Raw genomic sequence first — 20,824 nt, forward strand, 5'->3', positions numbered from 1 at the left:
GAAAACACTAGCTGCATGTAAACAAACAAAAGGTAAGGCATCCCTGTCATTAGAAGCCTAGCTTCTGGTAATCAAATTAATTTACTTACACTCCGTTTAAGTTCAGACAGATTGTCACTGCCATCTGGCTCCCAGAGAGCAGGTAGGACAAGTGCAGTGAAGTCTTGTGCTTAGATTTCGTTTGTCAGAATTTCATGTCTTGCTAGATTTGTTATCACACAATTTCAGAATACTGCAGTCACAGTAAACTTTTTTGGACAAGAAAAATCATAGCAACAGTACAAAACTCTGACCAGACAAAAGAGTTTCAACCTGGAATTGGCAATGTCATGATTCTGTGTCACTTAAAAGAATAGTAAGGATTCAGACGTAGAAGATCCTGGAAATAATTGTTTTCCACTGGTGGGAGAGTCGTCCGCTGTGATCCCTCGGGATGATTCAGTCGGAGTTCTATTTATTTTGAAAGGGATCTTCTTTCTTAGGCGTTGCATTGTGATGAAACTTTTGCCAGGGGCCACACCTCGAGTCTTGTAGCTGAAAAGAGAGAGGCACTGCCCCTTGCTTGCTCTGGCCATTTCTCTGAGGTACATAGGGGTGCATTTCTGTAAAATGGTCTTCCAGATAAAAACGTTACCTCCATTTTGTGAGTTATCTCTTGATATCACTTTGCGTTAATTTAGGACAAGGGAATCTTGCATAGTGCAAGAGACCAACCACACGGCCTCTAGGATTTGCTTTTCCAGTTTCAGTGTACGGATTTACGTGTGAGGATGCGCCTTGATAGGCCCGTGCCTTATCCTATGATCCCAGTAGAGCTAGCATTCTATTTTAAAGTTCTCCTTGAAGAGGTATTGCTAATATTCTCTTTTAGCTTATAATGGATCTCTGGGCTCTGGAGAATAACTTTGTAATCTGCTGAAAGTGGGATATATTGTCTCGTTTTGGAGTTTTCAACCGGAAGGCCATACACCTGCTTAAACTGATTTATAATATGCTGCAATACATTAAGTGTAACTTCAGTACTGTAGCGTATATACACTATCACTTGTATCCCGTAGTTAAATTTGCCTTGGAAATGGCTCACCTGACGTGATTCACAGTGTGGCTAGTCACGGTCTTTATCTACTGACAGGCAGGTCTGTTTTCTGTATGTGTAACTCCGTGCGTGTAATGGATTTGCTACTCCTTAAATGTGCCCCAAGATTTAATACACTAGAGCCGTTTTCTTTTCAGTGAAGCTTGTCCTCTTCCTCAAACAAGTTTTATTTCCTCTATTGCTGGCCTGATTTCCTCTGACTAAAATTACTGTAAAAGAATATATCAGAATTAGAAACAGTCTGAAATCACAGCTGCATCTGAAGCCTGTAATATTATTTAGTATCTGCAACTTTGTAATTACAGACTCTGAACCTAGCAAATGAGAGTTTAAAAGAAAAAAAGGTTGAACCTGATGTATGTGACCATGCATAGTAAATGTGTGGGTTATAATCTCTGGTGATGAAAGATTTGGATGCCTGTTCAGAAGTGATATGGGGATAAGCATGGGTTACACAACTGAGGGCATTTAAAATCACTTGTCTGTTCTTTGTGACTCTTCAGGTGCTTCGGTTGTTTATGTTGAAGATCTTCTCTTTTGTTGGCACTTACTTTGTCTAGTATCTGTCTGGATTGATCAGAAAATAAAATAGATATATTGACACATAAAAATAATTTTTGGTTATAGGTGCTGCAAAGTATTTTCATGTTTAATAAGTCCACGTCAGAAGTGCAATCATTCTGTAGCTTAACAAGTTAAGGAGTGTTTTATAATCACAGTATCAACGTTCCAAGTCATTGTTCCTAGAAATCTCTCTCCTTGGATCTAGTAAATCTTAATTTTTAATACTGATACCAATATTAGTTTTGCCTGTTGTAAGAGGATGCACTTAGAGTACAAGGATTAGCATATACTATTTTAATTGACTACCAAAACTGGTTGTAATTCATATTGAGAAAGCTACTAGTAGAAAAACAGAATATACCTTTTCTTAGTGATGGGATGCTGCTTCTGGCAGGAGAAGCCTTCTGGGAATAGGTTGATCTCGAGGACTCACTGGAGCTTTTGTGTTTCTGAACACGCTGGTTGTCATTAGTTTGTCATGTGATATAGTTCTGATGGCGGGTAGGTGTAGTGTTTAGCAAGCTTGAAAAACGTGGAAGCATTACATTTTATCAAAAGGTAAACCTTTTAAAGACATATTTTGATGTGTTCAGTAAATACAGAGCTGCGTTTTAAACTACAATTTTATGACTGCGTAAATTGTTACTTAGCATAAACTCATTTGTAGATAGAACTTGCGTATGTATACATGGTGATAAACTGTTTTAATTCTGTTTGCTCTTTTTGCAGGCTGCGGACTTGAGTAAACCAATAGACAAAAGGATATACAAAGGAACACAACCTACATGCCATGACTTCAATCACTTAACAGCTACAGCAGAAAGTGTCTCTCTTCTTGTGGGCTTCTCAGCAGGCCAGGTCCAACTTATAGACCCTATTAAAAAAGAAACTAGCAAATTATTTAATGAGGAAGTAAGTAGAAATCTTAACATTGTTGCATGCAATGTATTTCTGATATAAAAGATCCTCAGGGTTCTATAGAAGGCTTTGTTTGCCAATACAGCTCATCATTCAGTCACTGCCTTTTGTTTTCCAGATGTTTCACTGTTTAGATTCTTACACAAAAATGTTATTCAAGGAGGAACCTTTTTGGGGTATAAGGCAAAAGAAAAAGTTAGGACTTCTTAGTTTGTGTAATACTGTAACTAGAGCTAATGACAGTTATCTGATAGAAAAATATCTTCACATCTAAATGTTGCTGCATTTCTCCATGGACCGTTGTTTCCAGAGGCATTTAGTTCCAAATGGAGAAGAAAACTCTTGAACCCTTTTTTAATACGTTATAGTCAAAATATTAAATCCGAATTAAGGTAAACATACAGGGTTTTTTAATGGTCAGGAAGCTGTCTGTATCACGAATTCCTAAAGGCTTCCTCAGGGAAGACCGGGATATTAAACTGAATGCCGCACAGGGGAAGCGGGAGGCTCACAAGGTCTAGACTGTGTGACATTCCTGAAAGAATTCTCCATCTGTGCCATAAGGAAGAAAATGAAAATAGAGGGAGTGCTAAGATGGGCGGTGGACTTAGGTCAGTTTACAGGACCACTGGCTCTGATTGTCTGGTAATTCTTAGAAAGGTAAGTGAATGGATGTTTACAGGGGAAGAGATCTGGTAACTGATAAAACTTGGACAGCATTTTCTGCAGAGGATAAGCAAGAGATTATTTATTTATTTATTGCTGCTTTTTATGTTTTAATCCAACTGCAGGTAAAGCATGAGGTAATCACAAAGAGCTTTGCAGGTGGTTTGTTGTTGGAGTTCTTTTTTTTTTTTTTTTCTGAGACTTCAAATCTGGATAAGAGCTTTGCAGATTAAGTTAAGCCTTGCTCAGCTTTCGGACTAAGAAGGCACATCTTTCCAACCTCAGGGAGTTGTTTTCTTTCTCTGTCTTCGTGCAAAGAAAATTGAAGTATTGTTCTCAATGGGATTGTTTTATAATTAGAACTGTCTAATTCCTTCTCAACTTCCTAAAAGTAGCTACAACTAGATCAGAAGAGGAGTGTTCTTTGTTCCTAGCCTTTTGCACCTGTTCTCTCTGCTCGTGTTGAATGGGAAACACTGTTGGAGGGCCTCTTAATTTTGTGTGGAACATTCTTTTTGGTAGAAACCACTGTATGTATTCCTTCTAGTGTTGTCTTTTTAAAAACGGCAACAACTAAAAACAGTCTCAGAAAACCAAACCTGCATTGGTACAGCTTCACCACCGGGAGTGCTGCTGTGGGCGTGAGCAAGTTACTTGTGGCAACACAGCTCTGATGTAATCTTCTATGATAGTAACATAAGTATTAAAAATGGTGGTAGAAAACTATGAATAGCTAGAATTTCCTTTCATAGAGCAGTTGCCACTGTTGTAGCTGACCTGTAGCTGCCTTAAGGAAAAACTGGTGCTAAAATACCTTACATAACAATCAAGTGCATGTTTACATGCTTTGAGGTTTACTGTCTAACTTCTACAGTGTAAATGTGCATCGCAGGCTGAATAGTTCATCTGATATTCCAAAAGTGATAGAGACACTGCAGCAACTTGACATTAGAAAAAGCAGCCTTTTCTGTTATCACCAGCCATACTTCTCTGTGATGGAAATGCATCCTCTGCCTGTTTGGTGGCAATTAAACGATACCTCTTTCCTACAATGCTAGCAGAGATTTGCTTGGTGCTACCAGAACTTATTCACGTGTAGAGTGGAGTTAAAAGACACGTTCTTTTTTCCTGTGCTGATTTTTGTCTGTGGTTACAAGCAATTCCAAAATCCCTATTTTTAATCTGTTAGTTACAGTACTGAATTTTGCTATGGCTATGTTTAGAAATTCTAGCTTGTATCTAAAAACCATTTCAGAGAAACATTAGTGAGTGTTTATCTTGGAGTTGGTACATTCACTTCACGATGAAGGTGCCTGTTGGTTTTTGAATATATTTAGACTTCAGACAGTATTTGAAGATAAACATACCTTCCTAGGCAGAAGGTGGTCTCAGTGAGTGTTTACATCTTTGGGCAGATTTGGCACTGGTGCTAGAGTAGTAGAGAGAGTAGAATTCACCACTCATCCTGTTAGGAATTTGGTGATACAGGTGGCCCAAGGCTCTGTTTTGATTATCACCTGTGATAAAGCAATCAGGATAGCGTTTAATGGTAAGCGATAAATGAAGTTGTTTAACATCTTAAGATACAGAAGGTTGTGTGGAAGCTTGAGTAAATTAAGGCTATTGCATTTTAACTTGTAACTTTTTTTTCTTTTGACTCTCTTGATGTAGAAGAACTTAAAAAGCTGAGGTGCTTGATACCATGTAGCTTGTGGCAGCCTGCCTAAACTGACCTGTATCAGTAATGATACTCCTTCTATTTGTGTCAGAATCTAATCGGTGATGTGTTCTTTTTTTATTCCCCAAACCACCCAAGTGTGCCTTACAGATGCAGTTGTTTCCAGGTAGTAGGTGGCTATCCTCAAGCTAGCCAGCTGAATTAGGTTTCCTTTATAGTATTTTTTATCTTCTTTTTATTTAAACCAAAGCCTTAAAGCTGCATCTTTGCTTTATAAACTTTTCTTCTTCTTGTGTTGCTAGAGCTCTTTGCCAAACCTTAATGCAAATGCCTTACTTGCCTCCATTTTTTTTTCTGCCTTCTGGCCTATGCCTATAAGTTTGTTCAAGATTGTTCAAAACACCAATCAGGAAGAGTTTGCCTTCCTGGCTGGTGACTGAAGCTCCTTTATTTACTATTACTTCACCAAACTGAATACAAGCCCTTTATCCCAGCTGCTCTACCGATTTGTGTGATACTTCATTCTGTCCTTTATTGTAGCGCTTCTGCCAGTCATACCGACTTCAGCTCTTACTTGCTACACTCCAGATGTGTGATGCCAGTCAAAAAACTTCTAATACATAAAGTCATAACTTCAGAATTTCAGTCTTTCTACTGAATTTTAAAGCTCTGCTGGTTGAGAAAGTCATGAGTTGCAGTCGCTTGCTATATATCTTTTTAAAGTCTCTCTGCATCTTGCCTGTTCATACCAATCTGATTTCATTATATGTTGTAATCCTGTTTTTCTCAGAGCATCTTTGAGGTAAAAATGTTCAGGTTTGGGGAATTCTCCTGCAGTACTTTGTGCTGTGTAGCTCAACGTGATTGTGAACTTAAAACACAATTTCTAATACAAAAGTTGAGTGTTTTGTGAGTAGAGATCATACGTCAGGTTGAGCTGCTGTAGTACAGTAAAGCAAGCGGTGTCACTTTGTGCTGTATTAGCTGTAGCTTTGTAACAGGAATACTATTGCCTCAAGCAGGCTACCCAGCCAAATATCTCTGTCTTTTTTTGCTTATGTACAAAGCAGCCTTCTGTCTTAACATTTCTGGTATCATTATTACTGAGATGCAAATGATCTATTTTAATGAGCATGTGACAAATTATTAAAAATATTATTAAGGAAGAGAAGATGATGGTGTTTTTAAAGCTACCTCATTTGAGGAAAAGTTCACAGATTAACTTAGCTCTTAAGTACAAACTGAGAAGTTACACAAGAGAGGATTCCTGGTCTTATATTGAACTTGACAGCAGCAAACGTAATTGAAGATTGTAACATAAAATGATCAGGTGCTGCTTTTGATAGTTACAGGCCCAGAATGGATAAAACTCAGTGTATTATCCATTAGTTTTTTCTTTGTGATAAACAGCATAGCAAGGGATTATTTTTTTTGGGGGGGGGGGTGGAGGGGGGGATGGAGGGTGACTTTTGTAAGTAGTTCTGGTATTTCCTTAGGCTCTTTGTATTTGCATTCTTGTCTTTTTTATAGCTTAGGTCTACTTTCAGCCTACAATCAGTCTGTGCCAAATACAGACCTTGAATTTGCATGTAAAGAATTTTGTTTCCAAGTTTCAGTTGAGTGATGCCATGGCAGACTGTTGATAGATTCAGAAGTCCACCAGAACTGCACTTGACTCCTTGCGTTTGACTTTACCTCTCAGTTCTTAGAGCGCTGAAGACATGAGTTGGGGATGTTTGTTTGATGTGTTCATTGTTTTGTAATTATGGACTTTAATAAGTTTCCTTTAAAGAAAAACATTTTAATAATCAGGTGGTAATTGAAAGTCTAGACAGGATCTTGATTTACGAATGAAAAGTAATTGCAGGGTGGGGTTTCCAAGGTGAAGAGGACGTGTGCTTTCTGAATTTGCTGAATAATGTGCATCTAGCTATTAACTTTCCAACTAGGGGACACTGTGTAGCATTTGCTCCCTAAATGAGAAAGCTGGTAAAGGTTCATAAAGTCTTTTTTTTTGCCTTTCAGATAAAAACTGAGTCTAAACCTATTGCTGCTGATTTAGAATTTGTTTGCTCTGTAGTATAGATGAGTAACAGCCTTTTTTCCCTTTAGCTCATTCTGCGTTGTTGTTTTTTTTGTTTTTTTCATACCTTTTAACCTACACAGTGAAAAGTAAACTTAAGGACTCTACTTTGAGATTAGCAAGAGATAGGCTTTATCAGCATATGTTCTTTGCAATATGACTGGACAATAATAACCTTTGGTAGCACTTTCTCTAAAAATCGTTTCCTGTTAATTGCTTGATAAGATTATAAGTGTTTGTGAATATAGTAACGTAGCTCTTTTCCAGAAAGTTGAATTGACTTCGCTTAAAGTTTTTTCTTTTTCTCCCCAAAAAGTTCAGATTTACAGTTAATCATTAAAACTTTACTTTTCAGTCTTTCTGATGTGTATCTTCTTTGTTTTTCACAGAGACTAATAGACAAGTCCAGAGTAACCTGTGTAAAATGGGTACCAGGTTCGGAAAGCCTTTTCCTAGTAGCTCATTCCAGTGGCAATATGTACTTATATAACGTGGAGCACACTTGTGGTACCACAGCCCCGCACTACCAGCTACTTAAACAAGGAGAAAGTTTTGCAGTTCACACTTGCAAGAGTAAATCCACAAGAAACCCTCTGCTTAAATGGACAGTAGGTGAGGGTGCCCTGAATGAATTTGCCTTTTCCCCAGATGGAAAGTTCTTGGCATGTGTGAGCCAGGATGGTTTTCTTCGCGTGTTTAACTTTGATTCCGTGGAATTGCATGGTACAATGAAAAGCTACTTTGGAGGACTGCTGTGTGTGTGTTGGAGTCCCGATGGGAAATACATAGTGACGGGTGGAGAGGATGACTTGGTAACAGTTTGGTCTTTTGTGGACTGTCGAGTAATAGCAAGAGGTCACGGACATAAATCGTGGGTCAGTGTTGTTGCATTTGATCCATATACCACTAGTGTAGAAGAGAGTGACCCAATGGAATTTAGTGGAAGTGATGAGGATTTCCAAGACCTTCATTTTGGCAGAGATCGAGCAAATAGCACGCAATCTAGGCTATCCAAAAGGAACTCTACAGACAGTCGTCCAGTAAGTGTTACGTATAGATTCGGTTCAGTAGGCCAGGACACACAGCTCTGTTTATGGGATCTTACAGAAGATATCCTCTTCCCCCACCAACCTCTCTCAAGAGCAAGGACACATACAAATGTCATGAATGCCACAAGTCCACCCGCTGGAAGTGGTGGAGCTAACCCGGGAAGTAACGGAAACAGTATCACAACACCTGGAAACTCTGTACCCCCTCCTCTTCCACGGTCAAACAGCCTTCCACACTCTGCAGTCTCAAATGCTGGCAGTAAAAGCAGTGTCATGGATGGTGCCATTGCTTCTGGTGTTAGTAAATTTGCAACCTTATCACTACATGATCGGAAGGAAAGACACCATGAAAAAGATCACAAGAGAAATCATAGCATGGGACATATATCTAGCAAGAGCAGTGACAAACTGAACCTAGTTACTAAAACCAAAACGGACCCAGCTAAAACTTTGGGAACACCTCTCTGTCCCAGAATGGAAGATGTTCCCTTGTTAGAGCCTCTAATCTGTAAAAAGATAGCACATGAAAGACTGACTGTGTTAATTTTTCTTGAAGACTGTATAGTCACTGCTTGTCAGGAGGGATTTATTTGCACATGGGCAAGGCCTGGTAAAGTGGTAAGTTTTAATCCTTAATGCTGCATCAAAGAACTAGAACTCTGAATAGGTAGTTTTCTTGAGATATAAATGAATGTTGAATATAAAATTTCTTTATGCTTAATGTAAAAAAAAAAAAAAAAATCCTCAGAGCCATACTTTTGGATACTGCATGCCATATTTCTGAATGATTTGAAGTGTCTTGGATACAATTATTAAGTATAGTTGCCTTCCAGCAGAAGAAATAAATACTGTGCATCTAAACTATTGATCAGTGTTCTTATACTTAAGCGTAACCACAATATGGTGAAAGCTATTTATGTACAAATTGAAGTAAAACCTGTCAATCACTAAAATAATTATATTTCAAGTGTTTTCTACAAAATAACTGCACTCCCAATAACAGTAGCTTATAGAAGCTGCTGCTTTCAAGTCTAACGAGAAATGTGAGCCTCTGAAAAATTAAAACCAAAGTGTTTTATTCCTCCATACTTTTCTGTGGTGGTCTGCCGTCAATGTAAAACCACTTCTTATTAAAGTGTCGACCATTCCATGAGCAGATTTGTGAGCCCATTACTGACTGTAGTTCATGCTTTTGAAATTGTGAATCAGTGCTGTCAAGGAACTCTAATTTTAGCTGGGTCTTGACTTATGTATTCTTCATCAAGTTAGGGAAAATTGTGCGAGCTTGCTCAAAGTAGCTTCACTTTTATGTTACCGTCACTTCTGTTAGTCAAACTTGACCATCAGCAAGCTTGTGCTTCATGATGGCACCCGATCCATCAGTTGAACCTTCATGAAAATATATTATTAGTTTTAACTTTCATTGGTAATGCACTTAGACGCAGTTGAAGTTTTATTTTTCTTCTGTTCAATGTATAGCAAGCTAAACTTGGAATGAAGCTAAAAGTGGTGATTTATTTTATAAAAAGTACCTTATGCTACCATGGCTTTGTTTGCCAGCAACATTTTAAGGGAATACAGCTAGGAAAACCTTGCTAGATCTGATGCACCAAAAAGGGCCATTACTTCTGTGAAAGCTTCTGGAGTTTTGTGGCATGTAGATCATCACCTGAAGGAAAAAAAAAAAAAAATCTGCCAATATCTGAATAGTGCCACATCGGGCAGCATAAATGAACGTCTGATGGTTGTAATATTTTAACTACTTCATTTGTAAATTTCACTTTTGAAGCGGAGGTTCTGTAAATATTTAACATTAACACCGCTCGCTCATTGCTATAACATTTTAAGTAAAGCTCAAGATTTTCTCTTAAAACATCTCGTATGATGGAAGTTTCTTTGAAGTGTTCTAAAATCTGTCACTATTTATGTACGCAAAGAGAGCCGTGTCCACTCTACATCTCAGTGCATTTTTCAAGGTTGTAACTAATGCTAAGAATTGCAAGGAGGAGAAGGGTGGAAGGTAATACCTAACAATGTTCTTTGCCTAAGAGCTTCAGCTCCAGCATTAATTAAAAAACAAACAAAAAGGCAAAAACAACTCAACCTTGAACTACTTAGCTCTAGGACTAGTACTGAATGAAATGAAAACACTAAGAGTTATCCTTTCTGTGACTCAGCACAATTCGTAAGTCTTAAGCATTAGCAGTATACATGTACAGCAGTGCCTCAGATTTCTATTGTGAGCTATTTTTTCTTCTTGTTCTAAAACTCTTTTGTGTACTACTAAATGCTACGCTGTTAAATTTCAGTGGCTGAAGGGGGTTTTGTTAGACTGGTTATAACTTAAACACACTCTTTCTTGTGTATTAACTTTGATTTGGAATATGACATTTCAAATATTTCAGAGATAAAGTATGCAGTACCAAAAATCAGGATTTATGTATTGGCCAATATGGAAAACTTTAATTACAGGTAAGTAATTTTCATGCTGAAGTTATCACTTTCAAAATTAATATTGCACACTGATGTAAATGCCATATTGTTTAGGAAGTATTTACTTAGAAATTTTCAAATGAACTTGTTTTTCTGATATCACTTGCATTTCTAGTGAGCTCACTCTGATGGTAAAAACTAAATTTCGATGGCATGTTTACAGGGGTTTGATAGGAAGCTATTTGTGCCAGAAGGACGTTATGAGCATCTTTTTGTTTATAGAAAAGCACTTAATTTTATTATTTAATGAGAGTTGTCAAAGTATAAAACACTCGTGGTAATGTCTTTCTTACTGGGTTATATACCATTCATTTCTGTTTCGCTACCTGTTTTATCCTAGGCTATCCCATTCCTCGGGGGTTTAAAGCTGCTATTTCTAGTCTTCCTTTTGAAATATGGGTCCCCAAGTGATCTTAAAACTCCGTCACTTTTTTTTTTGTCTGCCAACTCTAGAGTGAAAGCCTCTGAATCTTGCTGCTGCTTCCATCATTGCCTCAAAAGGCCTTCCGTAAATTCATGGCACTGCCAACCTAAAGAAAGAATTGGATGGAACGCTGAAGCAGACTTGCAGCGTTTAATGTAATTTCCATTGAGCCAGTGCTACCTTTCCCTCATTTTTAATAGCCATCAAAAGACACGCTGGATAATTGGACAGTGCGTGACAAGAGCTCTGAATTTTGTGGTTGGTCTGGTGCTGCCCTGAGAGGGGAAAAAAAATAAATCCAGAAATTTCTTTCCAGCTGTGGTCCTTAGGATGGGCTGTACTGTATGTACAGAGTGTCCTCGCAGTTCGTTTACAAACTTTGCAAATTATTCCTTCACGTGTAGAACATAATCATACCTTGAGCTTCCTCACTGGATATACCATTCTTATATCTCTCTTCCAGAACTATTACGCTGGCTCCCAGTCAGAATGAGGTCGAGTAAATGGAAAAAATTTAATAAGAAACAAGTTGATCGAGACTCAGGGTTCATTAAAATCATTTTTTTCTCTCATTTTTTCTTAGCCTGTTTCTGAGAGGAGGTTCAGGGTAGTAAGAAAAATAGGTTGCCTTAACAAGAGTATGGACTTTCTTATCAACACGGTGACAATTAACCGTCTCCTTTTCCCCGTTTATTTCCCAGCCCCCGCAGCAAATGTAAATGGCATCACAGAACTCTTGTATTTCTCTTAAGACGTAAGAGGGGAAAAAAAATCTTAAAGGAACCGAGGTAGACTTCGTGTCTGACCTTTATAGCTACTTCAAACTGAATTACAGGAACTGCAGAAGCAATTAAAAACAAAGCAACAACTACAACAAGAAAAAAACAAAGCAGGAAAACACTAAAAACAAACAAACCTATAAACAAAGAATGAAGCGGGGCCTAGATATGCACAACGAGCTTTCTCTGGACTTAGCGGTCGGAGAAACCCTCTGTGATTTCTTGTTGACTTCAGTGGCTGTTGGCCGCAGTGCAAGGTGACTCAGTTTATTTAAATGAAAGCTGCTGATGAGTTGCTTCCTTTGTCAGAAAGCTCAAGGTAGGATTGGGCAGAGCCCCGACCAGGTGAAATGGCAGTGTATAACCTAGCAAGACAAACACGTTACCATCTTGTAAAACAAATGCACATGGAATGTATTTATTTGACTTATTGTACAGGAAAATTTAGACTTAAATTATAACATCCTTGAATTTTCCAGTTAACTACAATTGTAGTACAGTATCATGTCTTAGTACGACTTCTGTAAGAGTACTTAAACATTCATGCACTATATTTTGGGTGAGATGAGCAGCTATACATACTAATTCTTCCTCAGCGGAAAGGAGCATTTCATCATTACGATTGAAGTTCAATTGCTGTTATTTAAGTACTATCAAATAGATTTCTTTCAACGTGATACGGTATCTGTATAAACTTCAGGGATGATTCTAGTAAAAATGAAACACATCTACGACTTCAGGTTACCATGCTGAAATTTGAAGCTTTCTGTAATGTGCACAATAGCAAAGTTGCACAGAGCATACCCGCATTATCAGGGTGAACTTAAACCTAGTACACTGGCGTGATATTTATAGCAAGGTATGTGTGTGTGTGCGTGTGAGGAGGTGCGGCTAGCGGCTCCAGGAAAGCCAGGAAAGACCATAGCCCTGCAAAGGCTTTATGAGGAGGATGTCTGGATTAGGAAATAACATGACTTTTACTAAACACTTTTTAGAAGACCCATGTTCCGAATTATCACCTCTTACAATTTGGTTATGTACTCGCGATGACTGTATATGTCTGCCCCTTTAACAATATCAAGCTTCTAAATTAATATTTAAAATGCTGGCCTGCTTATGTTACAGTAATAAAATTTGTGTCAGTTAATTTACTGTCGATTTACGTGTAAAAATTAAACAATATTTTTTCTGCATTTTATGAATTCTGTATACTGGAGTTTGTTAAAGATTGACATGTTAGGTGATACTGTACAAAATTGTATTGACTACCTTTAGTGCAAATTGAAAGTAAAATTCATATGTATTTCCTTTTTACACTTCCATCTAATTTCTTGACGACTTGAATAAATTTCATAGAGCCTTTCTAACATGAACTATTGTTAATTTAACTGTTGCAATAATTAAGCTTTAAGAAGTATTGTTGGTATATTTATAATTTTAAGAAAATCATGTTTGTTTCATACTGCTTATTTTTAGCTGTTCTGTTGTCACTGTTACAGCTGAAGAACTTTACTAAATACTTGACATTACAAAATAACTTGCTGGGGTTGTCCTCTGTATACTGATGTTAAATAAAAATGTGTGATTGAACTGTAAATGTAGATAACTTTCAATAGTCCTTTTCCACATCTGAGTTCTAATTTATCTTGCAGTCTGTAGGTGGTCCTTTGCTATCGCACTGTGCTGAACAAACGGCCACAATGCAAACTGTGAACTTGCCATGTTTTAAAGTAAGAAGTTGATCGCATCCTGTAACCGGCTCTGAGTAAATGTTTCCCTTCAGCTCAAGATAATGCATACGTTTTGATGTTTAAATTTTGCTGATAAGATCGTGTCTTCTGATATATATACGTATATATATATTTTTTAGGATTAGAGTAATAGAGTATTTATAAAACAGTTTATCAACTTTGTTTAAACTCAGATTCAATAAAACTCAGACATGGATGTGTCTAGGCTGCTTCTGCCTAGCCACCGAGCAGGAGCCGGGCCGGAGCGTTTGCTGTTCCTTCTAGGACTCTACAGGAGCTCTTTCCTCTGTGGACTCTGGTGCAGGGTATGCTGTTTATTCCAGTGTTAGACTTTGACATTTACCTAATGAATGCTGAATCTACAGCCCCGAGGATATGGCTTGCTTGGATGATTCATGTGCTTTTAGTGGAGGAAAGCTTTGACTGGTCTAGGAATAAGCTCATCTGAACTTGAACCGCTTTATGTGAAGACGAAGTTGCTCTTCATCTGGGTGGCCTGGGGGTGGCTTCACCCCTGCAGCCGTAGTTCTGTGTTAGCCCCTGGAGGAAGCGGACAAGTGATGCTTACTGCAGTGTTTCAAAGACACTTCTGAGAAATTTTGGTGAAGAAGTTTCTTAGTCTGGGTCCTTCTGACTGAGGTAGGGGTCTCTTCGTCTCTTAGGGAAAAGTCATCTGTAGACTAAAACTGAGGAAATGCTCTCTCTTACATGAACTTGAGAACATTCTGATACTTCAGAAGGTACCAGCTGGCCGCTTTGTGATGGTCTGTGTATAATACGTGTATTTAAGAACAGAGGCCAATGGAGGGGGGGAAAAAAAAAATCTGTCCCAGAAGCTGCTGTGGGCTGATCACATCATGTGATGCAAGAACTGGGTGTTCAAACCAGTTTATAATCAGTGTGAGTGTGAAACAGAACCAAATTCCACAAGGTGTGCAGTCACAGAAGATAACAAAAGATGACTTGGAACACGAAGGTGTCGTCTTGCTTGCCTTTATTTAATAATGTTGCGCAAACTTCTCAAGGAGATAACTTGCTTGGTCATGTTATTTTCTGTTTTTAAAGTTGGATTTTAGGTAGGTGCTTACTCCTTTGGCTCATCTCTTCTCATGCTGAGATCATGCTTATTTTACAACTAACCAAGATGAGCTTCCCTTAAGTCATCTGCTTCTCCCCCAGTTTTTCTCCTCGTTTATTTCAATTGCAATATTTTCTAATCCAAAAGGTTAAAACCTTACTGGCTTTTATAGTTTGCAGAGGCTGGAGAGAGAAGTGTTCTAGCCACGTGAGCCCCCACTGCCTCAATGAAGCTGCAGTTCCTATTGACTGAGTCAAATCAGGTTTCTGCTGGCAAAAGCATTATGTGCTTTTTCCCAGTGCACGCTTAGTTGCATCTTACGCATCTCCAACAGGAAAATAAGCAAAAATTCTTCCATTTGCCAGTCAAAAACTAGTCTTGAAATAATCATCCCTTGTATTGCTACACCGGCAAGATTTTTTGCTAGCTTGCTAGTTCTCTAGCAGCTTTTCATTGATCACAAGCAAAATGGTGATGCGTCTCTATTAGAAGAAAAATTCCTTTGGGTATGCAGAAGTGAAGTTGCAAGTGCAATCTGCGTGTTGCTGCTACATGCTTTCAGGAGATCTGATATGCCAAATGGTTTAAGAAGTTATACTTTTCTATAACACTACTAGAATTAAACAAACAAAGCCAACCAAATGCAAACAACACATTTAAAACTCTAGAGTATACAGACTGCAAAGCCTGCTATCAGTTTGGCTCTGTCTCCCCGCATCCCATACAAAACATTGCTCTGTAGCAGGTTTTGTTACTGCTCAGCGAGCACTTCCTTAAAACTTCCTTAACATTCTTCAGTAATTAATTTTGACTCCATCAGAGACTGATTTACTAAGTATCTGATTTAGTAAATATATGCAGTTCAATGATTTAAGCTAATAAATGCTGACTCATCTGGATAAGAAACTGTTGGCCATTTGTTCACACTAATCTTAATCCAATTCATCTGATTTGACTGCAGGATTTTAAACAAATGTGAAAAATCTCATTTTGTTTGAACATATTATTGCTCAAATGCGGTATTAGGCTGTGGGCTCTTTTGTCAAGTGAAGCTCTCAGTCTGGATGACATTTTGTTTCAAGTGACTCTGTGAATATTGCCATTTTGAACATGAACCAACTGCGCGTGCAATGCTCTGCCAATAATTATTATTTCATGTATTGGCAATAGCAGTGATGATATAACAGATCAATGGCATTTTTGCACGGGCATTCATTCATTCCGCTGTTGTTTGTTGCTGGCATAATTGCATTGGTGACGTGTACCGTGGCACCTTTTAGCCTATGTGTGTCCAAAAAGTTTTTATATTGGCTGTGTTTAAACTGGACTGTTTGCTTTGCTTTTTTTCCCCCCTACTTTTCAATTTCAAAGCAAAGCAGAAGTGTGCAGAGCTCTGACATACAGTGAGTTCCCCAGTCGCTGCTGTTACCATCCAGGCAACGCCGTGTGCCGGCAGAGCTGGGCATTAGCACATAGGCAGCAAGTTTACAGTGACTTGACTGTGCGTCCAAACGTGCAGTTTGCTATCTACATTAGTGAAATCTTTTGGCTCCAATTAGTTCTGTTCTAATTTACATAAAGAAAATATCAACTGTAGTTACTGATGGCTTTTATTCTAATTAGCAGTATCTGCCGATTTATTTTTACATTCAGCAGTCTCATCCTGATCTTTCACACTGTTTCCGGTAGGAAATGTTGTGTTTCATACAATCATCTGAGGAAAAAAAACAAATCATGGCATTTCTTAAAAACAGCTCTGTGCCATCTCACGAATTGCAAGGGCCGCTGTCTGCGGGGCTTTGTGAGCAGACCGCAGGGCTGAGAGCTGTGCACTTGGATGGAAATGGTCTTTCTCATTGCCTTTGTTACAGCTTTTTATTCCCATGCAAGCCTATTGGTACGTCCTCAAAGTTTTTACTAACTACACAAAGTGCTATGTGTTTTGGGAAATCAGAGAATGCACGGGTCAGTGTGATGTGGCAGTGTGCCCTGACACAGCACGCGTGATGCTCCCGCGTTGCTAACTGATGTCAGAAAAACAACCCAGCCCTCTGCCAGAGAGGCCCAGCAGAACAGCAGTGCTGCAGCACCTCCTTGGGGCTCTCTCTGAGGTTCTGATGTGGGTGGTTTTATCCAGTTCCTGACTTGAGTCTCATAACTGCTCCGTTTCTCACCCCCTGCTGGCGTCATGTGCTGACAAAATAACAGTGCTAATAAAAGGCTACATTTATTTTTCAGAACTTTTTTGAACAGTCTCTTGATTTGTCTCTGTTGCGTGCTGAGTACGATCTGTTTGTTCTTAAACCAAGCTGATGCATGGTATGCGCTCTTCAGCGCGGCAGATCTGAAGCCGTGCTATCTCCATCATTCACCTTTCCTGTCACAGCTATTAAGCAGCAGCATTTCTGTTGCCCTAATGAGGTGCAGCAGATTTTGTTCCATCCTTTAGTGCCCGCCTGCCCAGGCTGCTGGTTTAACCACAGAAAGCGCTGTGCTCTGCTTCCTTTCTCCTTTGTTTCCACACAGGAACTTTTGAGGTTGTTATAACCTTATTCCTGGAGAACGTCATTAGAAGTGTTCCAGTCCCACATGCTGTGTATGACAGATCACACTCTGACGTGGCAGTTTTTGTACTGACACTAACTTTTTGGAGCTGTCGCATGCTTTTTCTAAACATGACTTCCTAAAGCTTCTTTATCACAGCAAAACTCCACAGAATCTTTTTTGCTACTCAGGACCCACCTGGAATTCTTACCCTCTTCTGTAAAACTTTCACGCCTGAAGCCTTGACTTTTATTCTTGCTTTTCTTGTATGAACATCTGTGTTCTGAGATGATTTCAGAAGACTAAGTGCTCAGATGAACTCACAACACTGAACTGTGGCACAGAAGTGAATTGCGGGGATAGCAATTGTGTTGTTGTAGCTTGGTCACATTTTAAGGTGATACTAAGTTTATGGAAGTTTTTGAAATGTCTGTACACATACACACACTGATCGTAATGTTCTCTCCAGTCTGGTGTCCCTGTGCCCTGCCTGCTCAGAGTTGCAGAGTTCATTGAGGACAAGGGTAGCAGTTGGAGTTCCCACTGTTCCCATGCTCGGAAGCCACCTGCGTGGGGCTTTGGCTGCAGGGAATATGCACGGTGTGGGAGATGAAAGCAGCACTGAGGGAAGCCTCGCGCCTGGTCTTGGAACTTACTTGTGTTCCAGAGTTGGTTGCAGTCCCTGGGGAATCAGGCACCGCGCTACGTTTCAGTACGTGCCTCCAGGTTCTACAGGAGTTGTAGGAAAATAAATGACTCTGTTCTTCAACTATGGTTGCATTACAAACGCAGTGTTAGAATAGTGCCTGTTTCTCTTTGCTTGATTCTCTTGAAAAAGACTTTGTTACGCTGTCCCTAGTATTTTCTCTGTGCTTACAAAGCACGCGTTTGCATGTGAACCATTTGTCTTTCTTATCAAAGACTGAAAATAATACCTTTTGGACATCTTTTTCCAGGGTACGTGAAACTTGATTAGTGGATGTAATCTTCTTGCAAGAAAGACCTTCCAGTTGTTGCTGGATTTAATTGACTTCTGAAGAAGGCTTCGGTAAATGAACTATAGAGTTCTGTTTCGTCTTCCTTGCTTTGAAACAAACCTTTCTTGGTAAAAATTTTCACGAGTGCTTCAGTAGCTTGTTTGCTTTAAAATTGTGCCCTCTCACTTCTCCGTAGCTAATAACAATGGAACTTTTTACTCTTGCTGAATATTCTGTGTCTCTGCACAGCCCGAGTGTCCCATGAGTTTGGAGACAGCTCACTTCAGCCTACCTCAGCCGTGTTTGAATCAGATATCCACGGCAGAAACAATTAAACTGTTCTAGTTCCCTGCAGGAGTGATCTTTTGAAGGGCACAAATGGAACGCTACATACGTTTGTTATATATAAATGTATATAAAATGCCCGCATGTGTGTATTTGCACACACCCATAGGCTTTGATGTAAATCCTTACAGAAGTATCAGGATAGGTATGTCTGAGTCAATGGAATAGATGTGGGGTGTTTCTTTGTTTCCTTTTTGCTAAAGGAAAGATTGTTGTTTTAGTAGAAGCCTCTGAGTTGAGCCCAGCCCATCCAGACCTCCTTCCACCTCTGTGTCTGTGGTCAGTGTTTTCTTCCATCAGTAGTGACTTTTCAGTTCTGGGACCCAAGCAAGAAAGAGCTCCTGTAGATTCTGAAGATGTGACCTAATTCTGCATTGTGTGTTAATTGCTGCCCGAACTTGTCTGGTTTGATGGATCTGAGTCACAGGAACTTTATTTTTGAGGTAAGAAACTAAGCTGGTAGCTATTGAGAGGAATCGGTAAAAGTGCATTTATCGTGCCACGTAGTGCGAGTTGCACAGCGATAGTCACTGGTGTGCTTCCAGCTTAGCTGCCATTGGGCGAGTCTGCTGGCAGTTGTTTTAATTAAATAATGACAATGCTAGAAAATGAAATTGCAATTTGATATTAAGCTTTTCCTAAGTAACTGGTGTACGGTTCCTTTTATGTGAATGATTAAAAAGGGGCTACTATGCATACATCAAAAGCGGGGCCTACTGCCCATGGTGTAGCTGCCTTCATGTGGAGCAGTAGCCCCTGCTGAGCTAGGGCTGCCGCACAGGAGCAGAATTACACTTTATTGGAATAAAGTCTCGTTTTATTAGAATGGCAGTGCAGTAGAAATAAATTCTGAACGCGAGCCTAAGTTGTAATGGGAAATTTTACTGAACTCTTACCCAGTGTGTCATTCTCCTCACAATGACCAAACGCAGTATTTGGCTAGAGAATCTATTTTGCTAGTTAAAGCTTGTAATATTGAATAGCATAGAAGAGACTAAACGTCCTCCTGTATCAGGTTAGTTGTCAACCTTGTTGCTATTGAAATAGGCTTGTTTGTTGCTACCCCCAATAAGATGATCACTTTTTGGGTGTACGATTCTTAAAGCTGCACAGCTCGCAGTGCCTCAGGGCACAAGGCAGGCTGCAAGCCAGTGCTAGGACCACACGCACCACGTGTCAGAAATGCATGCGCCTTCTGACTTCCTGAAAGCTCTGTTGTGTGCTGCTCACTGAGACAGTAGTGGCTTAGATTCTTTTGTGGGGAAGAAGGTGCTGATGCCTACAGTAAGCAAGTGGTGGTAAAACTAAATTGTACTAATTATAGCTTCAGGCTAAGAGTTTTATAAAAGTACGCTCAGGTTCTCTTGCTGGATTAATGTAAACTGCTTTGTTTGCAGGGTTTATTGTCATCCCAAAACCAGGCCAATTCTCCAAGTGGAACTGTAGTATAGCCACCACACTACTGCTAGCAAATCTCTGAACACAGGACAAGAAGTAATGGCAATGGAACCAGGAGCTGTTCTTCAGGCAAAGAGCATCACAAATTATAATGTGGCAGAGCGTAAACATGGAATTATGTGAATCACATAGTAATTTGAAAAGATATAATGTAATGAGTTCTTATTACAGCTAATACTGCTAGCTGCTCACCCAAGGAAGTTTTCATTTTTAAAAAAAAAAAAGCTTCCTTTGGTGCTGCAGTAAGAAAATAGTAACGTTTTTGGTTTTCTTTATACTTTTAAAGTCCAGTGTAATTTAATCTCTCTATATAAATATATACATAAAAATATATATAGTGTAAAATAAAGTATGTTTCTTAAATTGAAGTAAGTTCAATGGTTAAATTAGTACTTCACCATTGTTTATTTTGCACTGATTTTTTTAACCAGAGATGGCGAGAGGACAGCCTGGAATGCACTCATAGAACATGAAAGTCATTACTTTCCGGCTTCAAATGTTATTCAGGAAGATGGATGCTGCAATCATAGATTTTTAAAACAGAATTGTTTTGCACTTAAATAGTTTAATGCTAATAGAAAATTACTTTAAAATTGGTGTCTAAACACCAGAAAAACTATGTTGTGGAGAAAAGATCCTTTGTATCTATTAAACATTTATTTTAATATTGTCGTTTCCAACTGCAATCAGCTCTGTATTATATGTATAAATAATGTAATTCAGTGATGGGGAGGGGATTAATGGATCATTACACTAGAGACTCGTTCATTTAAGAAACTGATATTTCTAATTCAGAAAATACATATTAAACTATCTTGAATATGCATATTTGTTTACTTTCTGTTCCAATTTGATCAGTTTTGATGTAATCAATCCTTTGTTGAATTAAATGTTTGGTACAGAAATATAATATAAAGTTTG

The 20,824-nt window shown here is 38.9% G+C and overlaps 1 protein-coding gene across 11 annotated transcripts in view; it reads left to right on the top strand.

Moving 5' to 3' along the window:
* The window catches only part of WDR20 (WD repeat domain 20), a 62,573-nt gene extending 41,760 nt beyond the window's left edge, over nt 1-20,813 (top strand). For 2 of the 11 annotated variants that reach the window (XM_021401226.1, XM_021401220.1), the window contains 4 exons: nt 2,390-2,572; nt 7,395-8,672; nt 13,403-13,480; nt 19,843-20,813. In XM_021401226.1, the coding sequence (XP_021256901.1) occupies nt 2,390-2,572; nt 7,395-8,672; nt 13,403-13,480; nt 19,843-19,896 (1,593 nt within the window). In that variant the 3' untranslated portion in view covers nt 19,897-20,813. Of the gene's footprint in view, nt 1-2,389; nt 2,573-7,394; nt 8,673-10,459; nt 13,348-13,402; nt 13,732-18,079 lie in introns of those variants that run through there. The other 9 variants (XR_002440147.1, XR_002440148.1, XM_021401224.1 and 6 more) reach the window with 9 other exon arrangements.

Source organism: Numida meleagris, chromosome 6 (genome assembly GCF_002078875.1).
Source record: "Numida meleagris isolate 19003 breed g44 Domestic line chromosome 6, NumMel1.0, whole genome shotgun sequence".
In the NCBI taxonomy this organism is placed as follows: Eukaryota; Metazoa; Chordata; class Aves; order Galliformes; family Numididae; genus Numida; species Numida meleagris.